This window comes from Falco peregrinus, chromosome 7 (assembly GCF_023634155.1).
Source record: "Falco peregrinus isolate bFalPer1 chromosome 7, bFalPer1.pri, whole genome shotgun sequence".
Classification (NCBI taxonomy): Eukaryota; Metazoa; Chordata; class Aves; order Falconiformes; family Falconidae; genus Falco; species Falco peregrinus.
In genome coordinates this window covers 79,020,498-79,029,803 of record NC_073727.1, presented here as the reverse complement: position 1 = coordinate 79,029,803, position 9,306 = coordinate 79,020,498, and the positions used below count along the sequence as shown (strand labels likewise).

Genomic DNA, 9,306 nt, shown 5'->3' with positions numbered 1-9,306 from the left:
ATAGCGGAGCCAGTGTAACTTTAGGTAACTGAAAAGTCTATGGATTCTGGGAAAACCTTAACTGTTACAAAATGGAAACTATAACGATTAGGTATACAGACCAATTCTCCAATATCCAAACCATGCTGCAAAATTTACATTTATAGAAGATTAAAGGTTCATAATTACTACTAGCTAACACCTTTTAATGAAAATCAGGCTTTAGTAAATGTCATTTTGCTGTTCAGCAAGCTATTTGGTTGATAAACCTAACTGAACAGTCTTAATACTTTTGTAGGGTATCATCACGGTGAGTCAAACATCTTAATTCACAACTAGCACAATACTATGTCAATAAAATACACACCAGCTACACGGACTGGCAGATTTCAGTGAGGAGCTCCCCCACTGCCTGCACGCCAAATGAGTTTTAGGGAGGCTGTAAATTTGCGATAGACTAACACACTTCAACACTCTAAATAAAATCACGCAAAGGGCAAAGCTGGGCAAAGCCATGTGTCCTTCAAGAGGCAGAGTAACAAAACAGAAATCATGAAGTAAAGCTGACTTGCATTCAGGTAAAACTTTTGGCACAGCAAAAGGTGAACATATCCATATATGACAAAGAAATGGAGGCCATAAAATAGGAGACTGTCCTGACCTCTGCAAGAAATTTTTATTCAGTTTTAATGCCCACTGTGGTGCTGCAGGAAAAGCAGCTAATAGGAACTATGAATATACAGGCTGGAGCGTGTAGAGTAAATGAGCAGAGGTTGAAAAATCAGCAAAACACCAGGAAGGAAACACAAAGGGATGAAGAAAACATGTACAGTTGAAGGCTACAAAAGACCCATTTGTCTAGGCTATCAAACAAACACAGTGTAAGTTCACACACTTTAATAATGACAACTTATTCTTATTCATAAAAGTACCACAAAAGTGGTAATTTGCGCTCTGCTACAGTACTAGCCAAATTTTTGAATGAAGAACTGAGCTTGATGTAACTGAAAGATATTTAGTTCAGTGCCAGGTAACTTAAGTTTTAAGAACTGCAGCTATTAGATCATCTAATGTAATTAGTCCCCTTTGACCTAAGGTGCCAGAAAGTAATGTTATTTTTCCCCAAGCAGCATTTAGCCAGTTTTCTGGCAGGCATCTCAATCTATCAAGGAAAAGATCATGCAAGTAGCATGCAATAAAATAGGTTATGAAGAACGGTATTCTAAAACTGCACGTAGAGCACCCCTGCACTACCTGCAATTGTGAGCTGGCTCTCTCAGAATCACATCTCCACTTCCAGCATGTCATTTACAGCCCCAGATGAGCTAAAACTGAGTTTCCATCCCCTCTTTACCAACAGGAAAGAAACCCAAGCCTAGTATAATGGGGACAGAGAGGACAATTCTTGATTAAGGGGGCTTTTACCAATGAAACACTGTGCTAAAAGCTACAATCAGCTAAGTACTGATCTCCTCGGACGTGGCTGCTGTACTTTTGCTGAATGGCATCTAGATTCATGAACTGCAAAGCTCTTTCAGCCCTTTTAAGACACTACACAAATGTTTATAAATATGTAAAAATATCCAAGCCCTTACACATCTCAGTTGTGTAGATCCTGACTAGCAATTTCACATCCCTGTACTTACATTTATACTGGCACAGTGTAAACAGTATTAAAGATCAGGTGTACACCGAGCAAATAACAGCTCCAAAATTTGCAGCATCATGTTTATTTACATAATAATATCTCTCAGAAAAGTTATCACAGGCATGACAGAAACAAGAAGCTTCCCAACAACTTCAGGCGGTATTTTTCTGTACATTATATTTTTCAACAACTAGAAATATTTTACTAGCAATACACACTAGTATATATTAAAAATCTATACAACGTCCTTTTCTCTCCCAGTCTCCAAAACGTGTAGGTTCAGGGCCTTTAGGTCCACCCCTCTCTTTTGTAACAGGATTGATTCCATCAGGGAATTCTGAAATGACAGGGAAAGTTCATTAAAATGCCTATAAATATAAAGATGTCACCATCATGATGTTTGCCTCAGTTTCATTCTCAAATACAAAATCAATTCTCTTTCGTTTTTAAAGGCAACCTCGAGTTAAGCATTTCCCAGCGTCACACAACAGTAATTTCAGAGTTTATTGACTAGAGTCAGCAATATATATGATCATATTCAGTTATGCAAATAAAAAAGCAACTCGGTGTCCAAAGGCACTAAAGCACCACCATTTCTCATTAATTCACAGTGAGAACTTGTGTCATTCAGGTATGCTGTACATAACATTCACTACATCTAAAACACCAGGTCACTTTCTGGTTTTTTGTTTAGGTCTCTAATTTTAAGCACCGAGGTTTTAATTTTAGCTTGAATTTTAGTCAAGATTCTATTATTCTTGTATTTAAAACACCATGTTTTTCACAGATGCTGGTATGTTTAGAAGAAGTAGCATGTTGATATTCATCAACGCCAGACCAGACACCACAGTCACAGCGGGTATTATAAAATCCTGAATAGCTACAAGTAGACTTTTTCCCTTCTAAAACTTAACCTAAGCTCATTAAGTCACTGTGATGCCCTTTCAGGAGAGGGAGACCCTTCGTAAGTGGGGTACTAATGGGCCTTTGCGATGTCTCTGGTGAGTGACATGCTAAGCTTACACATTAGCGGCGCTGCTTCTATTCCCAGCACTCTACTAGCCTATGCCACCAACTTGAACGCCATGGCGCTTTCTGCACATCACAGTCAACATCCTTATGCTCCTCATGCGCCCTTACTCAGGGCCATCTCTCAAGAGTAGCAATGCATGCTGCACCACGGCCATTCCACTAGGCATCGCTGAGGCATGAAGGACTTTCTGGCACAGCACCATCCTAGGCTGAGCGTTCTCTCATCCTGCACTAGACTGCAGCGCTTCCTGAAGCTCGCTGTACCCAACACATCGCCTTGCCACGCTGATTCTCCAGAGCATCTACACCTAACTCAGGGCTCCCTCAGTTGTATCCCTAACTCAGGCCTGGTGGGCAATACAAGTAATGAGTATGGTTGAAAATTAGAACAGACAACAGAAATCCTGGAGGGCAGAGAAAAAGGACAGTGATGGAGGGAGACTGATGGAGCTGCAGGCTATACAGAATGACATGCTGGAATGCCCATTTAAAAATTCATGCAGACCACGATAGGAAATGTCAGTATTTGAGCACCTCTGGCAGTACAAGGAGCACAAATGGAGCTAGTATGATTTTGTAGATGTCATCATCCCAATACCCAAGCACTACTGATGTGCCAACAGTGGATGCATAAGCTCAAAAGATTTCTCCAAAATTTTCTCTAAATTCTCTAAAAAAATATTTCTCTACAAAGCAGTGGGAATTCAAACAGCCTTACATTTTTTACTATGAACACAATGGGCACTCAGCATTCTAACTTATCTAAGTTATTCTAAATGATCACTGATGTGACATGTAATAAATATACAGGTACAACCAAATACAACTTGTATTATAGAAACCTTGAGTCTTGCTCTAAACCTAGAACACCCAAGGAAAAAGCAAAAGATAATGATTATGCATTTGTTTTAAATGATACAGTGATGGCATTTATTTTCTTGGAATAAGAGGACAAGAATTAAATAGCTGCTTACACAGGAACTCAAACTCTAAGTCAGTTCTCAAGTGAGTCAATTTGAAATTGCTTGTAACCATTTCAGAGACGATACTACAATTTTTCAGTCATTTTGTCATCTGGATATTCATAGTAATCTGTTGATATATTAAAAAAAGCTTGTCCTAGAGACTTCAAAATAGATAAACATGGGTTATCGCTATCGGTAAACAACAGCAGAACATTACACTATGTTGAATAAGATAAAGCATGACTAGCCCTTTTGGTTAAGGGAAGATGGCTAATTAAAAAGAAGGAAGAAAGAGATCGTCCTTCTCCTGTCTGATAAAAAAAAATACATTTCTAGTGACTTCAGCAACAAGGTATCTGTGCTTCAATCTTGACAAATTCTCTAAATGCAGCGCCACTGAGGTCACTGGAACGCAACACAAATAAATAGCAGTTCATTAGGTCTCCCTGGACCCCACTGAGCAGCTCAGGAAAGGGAGTATCTGCTGTTGCTTTTCAAAACACTGCCTGCAAGACTAGGAGTAAGCCTGACCATAAAATGCGACATAAATCAGAAATCTTCTGTGGACCAAGAAATAGAACAGGCTTTTTGGATAATAATAAGTAGCTGATGCCCTCATGAGTTTACTACCACCATTTACAACTGTACTACAATAAATCACCACCAGCTACATTTCTCAGAACCATGCAATGGTTTATGGTGGAAGGCACCTTTGGCAGACATTCGGCCCCAACCCTGCTCAAAGCAATGCTGGTATCAGTCAGGACATCCAGGCAAACTGAGTATCTCTGAGAGGAGAGGGATCACAGCTTCTCTGGGTGACTTGTTGCAATGTTTGACCACTCCTGTTCTGAAGACTTGTTCCCCCATACACCATTTGCTGCGACTTGTGCCTGCTGCCCTGCCTTTTTTTTTTTTCTTTTTTTTTTTTTAACCCCAGAACCGTTAAGCTTACAAAGTGATTCTGAAGACTGTTGAACACCTATCCCTCTTCTTAAACCGATGTCAACACTGCATCTCAGGGTCTTGCCTTTAAAACATGGCTTTCAATTTTGTAAAACATGACTTACTTTCCAGGGGTTCCCTCTCTATATTGGACTCCTCCGGTTCATCAAATCGACCTAGTGGTAACTTCGGTTTCTTAAGTGACTGCTTAGCAGGTTCAGATCTTCCTCCTGTCTTAGAGCTGGTGCTCCTCTGAGAGCTGCAAAGCAGTGATGACTCTACCAAACAAACGGACATGTGTAGCATAAATGTTGATAGTTTAATACTGAGTAACTCTGTAACTGTTCACAGCACCTCTGAAAAGTCCTCATTTCAGAAACCAGGACAGGAAAACAAACTCCAAATATTAGTTTAACATTCAACTCACGAACACCTAAGAAATCAGCACAGATAATTATTTTTGGCCCTAGAAACATATGCAGGCAAAACTGTGTTAGTTGTATAACTCAGTTCACATAAACAGTGTATTTTAAACTGCTTGAACTTATATCTTCACTGCTATCTTCTTGCATTTTAGACTCTAAATAGTAATTATGTTAGCATAGACCAGTACATTCTGTTTTCTTGCAGAAATCCTAACCTCCCCCAAGAAGCCTGCTGATTTCCAGGTCTTGGCTCATTTCCAGCAGCTTTTGAGTCAGAAAAAGCTTCTGCTTTCCCAAAGAAAAGTTTTAAAACCAGAACGTTGTTCCCTTAGTAACAGGTTTTCCAGAATGTTGGTAGAGAATCACTGGGCTTCCCTTATGATGGTAAAATAATTCAGCTGGTAGTCAAAAGCAGGACAACCTTTGAGCGCATTTAAGTTCAATTATATAACTGCATGCAAATGCTTTAATTAAAAGCCTGAACTTTTTTCCTTTAAAGTCCTACTAGCTTTTTTAAAACATAAATGTAGGAGAAAGCCTGTTAATATCCATACTTAAAGTTCTTTCAAGTAGTATAAAGACAGAGATGCACAAATATTGTAACTCATAAATAGCAGAAGAGTCTCAAACGAGTAAAAATTTACTTACAAATAGCTCGCAAAATGACTGATATTTCTGCACTTGGTTAAAAAGCTGCATGTCCACAGTGAGTATAAACTACTGTCTCAAAACACTTTAGCTATGGACACACGCCTAAAGCAGCTCTGACTTTTCTTAAGAAGATTCAAACAGAAATCCTCCCTGTACCAGCCTGGGTGCAAAGTACTTGAAAGAACTATTATTCTACCTTGCTGTAGAGATCTTATCAGGAAACCTCAAGCGGCTTGGATTTGATTCACCTATATATACACTAATGAACAATCCACCTGTATTCCCAGAATCAGCATATTCATTCATCTTAAAATACCACAGCCTTAAAATTAAACCCTACAGTCACACCAACTGTACTTTGCCTGCCAACTGTTGCCACTGCCCTAAAGGAGTATTTTTTTCCCCTTTTAAGCATAACATAACAGACTATCAACAGCGAAGAATTTGATCCTCCGGCAAACATTGAATCTTTCTACTCCTGCCAAATATCTTGTCATTCTCCAGCAAGCTGAAAGAGAAACTAGCTAGAAAATTAAATTAAAGCTGATACTCTAGCCTAAGTTCAAATAAAAGTCAGATTAAGGTACTGATATGAAAATGATTATTTCAGTCAGCAGAAGCAAAATCCATTTTCCTATTTGCAATACTTAATATTACAGACCTCTTCTTGTTGCAGAGGTGACATAAGTTCATTAGGCACCTCTGAACAAGAGGAGATGAACAATCAACTTTATCAGTAAACCATTCTACAAGCTGGTCTTTGACTCCCTCCTCTTTTACGGGCAGTCATGAAGCCATCCGATTTATTAATTATACAGCTGAATTTGAAAATAAACTGAAAAGCTCAAGTCTTTAAAGTTGTTGCACTGCCAACTTCCACAATACCCCAGGCTTTTGAAGTGGCCCACAGAGAGTGATTTAAGGTAACAAAGCCATTCATGCAGCGGCAGCTGGATGCCCATCGCGGGCAGGCGCCTCAGCCAAATCTTGCCATTAACCTAACAGCTAAATAGAGCTCGGGAGGGCCCACAAACACCTCACTGCATTTTTTCCATCTCTTCTATTAACATACACTGTACTGGTTTGTTTCAGGAATACTGTATCAATAGCCCCACAGCAATCTCAACTTTTGATGGAGACGCGGCCCTGCCCGGCAGCCTGAGCTGAGCTGCCCAGGTTACAGTGCCGGGGCTGTGCTCCGGCCTAGGCCTCCCCGTGAGCTGATCACCTGCGTTTCCTCATACACAGAGCACTGACCAATACGTTTCCAAGGCCACAGCAAGTTCCCTCCAGCTATTCTGCAAATATTAAACCACGGCTTAGTATTTTACTACCGTTTAAAAGTTCGCGGCGACAACAGGAAGAAAACTTCCGGAACAGACGGCGAGACCCGGTCGGCAATACTGGAGGGCGTATTAATATCTAGGGCTAAAAAACCCCAAACAAACAAAGGCATGGAGCCTGTCAGGACAAAGGTGGGGGAGGGGGCAAAAGCCGTGGCACCTCACCGCCCCTAACGGACACCGCGGGCTGAAGAAGCGGGAGGTCACACGGCGGGCGGCGCACAGGCCCCATCGCCCGCCGCCATCTTAGGCGCCCTTCAGCACCCCCAGCCGCGGCCGGTAACCGCCCCTCTCCGCCTCGCTCGAAGCCCCCGCGGGGGAGGAAGGGGAGGAGAGGCGGGGGAGGAGAGGCGGGGGAGACCCTCAGCGGCGACGCCAGGCCCGCCCCCCCCGGCGCCCGCGCCTTACTCGCTGCCCTCGGCGCGCAGCGCAGCAGCCGCAGAGCCATGGCCGCGCCGAGCCCGCACCCACGGCCCGCGCATGCGCAAGCGCCGACGGCTCCGAGCCGGGGCGGGGCGGGGCGGGGCGCGGCGGGAAACGCGGCCCCGGGCAGCGCAGCGGCGCCAAGCGCGGGCTCCTCGGCGCGGCGGGGCACCGCGGCAGCCAAGGTTCCGCTGACGGCACCGCCGCCCCCGCGGAGGAGTTCGGGCAGTAAGCTGTAACCCCCCCCGCACCCCAGCCTGGAGCAGCGGGGTCTGCATCCCCTGCATGCACTGAAGTTTACCTCTGAAAGGTCCCATTTTACCCCCAAACGTGTAATGCAGACCCCGCCTGGGTTTTTTTGGGGGGTTTGGTTTTTTTTGTTGTTGTTTGTTTGGGGTTTTTTTTTTGTTGTTTGTTTGGTTTTGTTGTTTTTTTTTTTCTTTAAACAATGAAAATGCTTGAATTGTTGAAATAATACACAAAGGCTACTTAGGACATGAAAGAATTTAGGCTGATGCCATAATGATGTACAGGCTAAATGTTTGTCCTTCAAAACTAAAGGCAGTATCCTTTCAAAGTTACCAGAAAATTATTTAAGTATCATAATTATTAATTTAATAATAAACTTTATCTCCCTCCATCCTATAACCCAGCTGGTGACTTTTCTGCACTCGAACAGGCATTGCCAGCCCTCCCAGGCAGAAAACAAGAAGAAACTGAGTGACCAAACCCTGTGCGAAACTGAATGCCCTCAGGCTGCGGCTCTTCACTTTCCCAGTTTACCCAGTGAAGGTGCTTTTCACACCCTCTGCTCTCCGTATACACCTAACCCCGGGGTGAGTAACACTCGTGCCATGGCGTGGAGCTCCAGTTAATGTTCCGAGTAGGGCAAGGTTTGCTTTTTGTCACCTCTCCAGCTAACCTCGTCCTTCCACCAAACAGAATTCAAAACACACTGCCCACCGTCCCTAACCTGCAGAAGATTAGCTTTCACCCGCCGTTCGTGGAGCCTGGAGTCTAAAATAGCATTTTGTGTTCACAGCTGAAGAGTTTAAGAAAGTAAATCTCCTCCGTAAATTAACAGCAGCAACGCTCTGTTGAGTTCATTGCACTACACCTGGCAATGCCTACGCACTGGAAGTGATTAAATTTAACTGACTGTCTTATGTGTGACATTTTCTCAATTGGCTTTTTATAACATGGTTAATTGGACATTAGAGACTGAAAATAATGGGAAACCCTTTTCTTTGTTCTAACAGCAAGATGCTGGGCCTCTAAGAGACAATAAAGAGGAGTGTCGGTGGCTCATGCAGAAAAAATGCTCTTCTGCCCAAAAGCAGCAAGAAAAAACCCCAACAGTCTATGTGCAATTCGAGAACTTTCCATGCATGTACTCCATACAGCAGAAACTATCATGAAAGCCTTACCTTAAAGATACTAATACCAAACTGTCTGCAGATAGCAACAGTAAGCTCTGTTCCTAAACAGCTTAACGCAATCCATGAAAAATCATGCTTATGTTGCCATCTCAAATGGTAATGTAAGATTAATTAGGCACTGTTCTTCCATCTAAAAATAAGCGGAGGTCTTCAAAACCTTTTTTCTAGCCTTCATTCATTGTATTGCTGTAAAAATGCAAAATTCACTTTTAACTCCTGAATTATGTATTTCTAGATCTTGTGGCTGAGGAGGTAATAAATCTGAACACTGGTAAATACCAATGTGGCACACAATGCATGAATTCTGCACTTTATGGTTAAACGCAATGGGGTTTGTTTGTTTGTTCCCCCCCCGCTGTTTATGATCACTTATCTCCTACCTCCTACACTGCAGCTTGCCTTGTGAGGGCTCAAACAACACCGTATTTTGCTTTGCTGTTCTAAGAAGTGGGGAAT

At 42.5% G+C, this 9,306-nt stretch overlaps 1 protein-coding gene across 2 annotated transcripts; it reads right to left on the bottom strand.

Annotated features, from left to right (window-relative positions):
• Positions 1-1,693: 1,693 nt before the first annotated feature.
• SDHAF4 (succinate dehydrogenase complex assembly factor 4) lies at positions 1,694-7,762 on the bottom strand. 2 transcript variants are annotated; one of them, XM_055809586.1, is made up of 3 exons: positions 7,397-7,528; positions 4,695-4,847; positions 1,694-1,964 (listed from the first exon to the last, which is right to left on the bottom strand). In XM_055809586.1, the coding sequence occupies exons 1-3, from the start codon at positions 7,434-7,436 to the stop codon at positions 1,855-1,857; spliced, it is 303 nt and encodes a 100-aa protein (XP_055665561.1). In that variant the 5' UTR covers positions 7,437-7,528; the 3' UTR covers positions 1,694-1,854. The 2 variants fall into 2 exon arrangements, with proteins under 2 accessions (XP_055665561.1, XP_055665560.1); XM_055809585.1 differs by lacking the exon at positions 1,694-1,964 and adding an exon at positions 6,874-6,943 and having other exon boundaries at positions 4,726-4,847; positions 7,397-7,762.
• Between the last annotated feature and the right edge of the window lie 1,544 nt (positions 7,763-9,306).

Bases quoted from the DNA above. Each gene is read 5' to 3' on its own strand.
- SDHAF4 (XM_055809585.1), bottom strand. From the start codon at position 7,728: ATGGGACCTTTCAGAGGTAAACTTCAGTGCATGCAGGGGATGCAGACC. The intron at 6,944-7,396 runs GTAAGGCGCGGG...TAATATTTGCAG, and splicing joins CTGCGCGCCGAGGGCAGCGA to AATAGCTGGAGGGAACTTGC. The intron at 4,848-6,873 runs GTGATCAGCTCA...TTTGTTTGGTAG, and splicing joins CTGTGTATGAGGAAACGCAG to AGTCATCACTGCTTTGCAGC.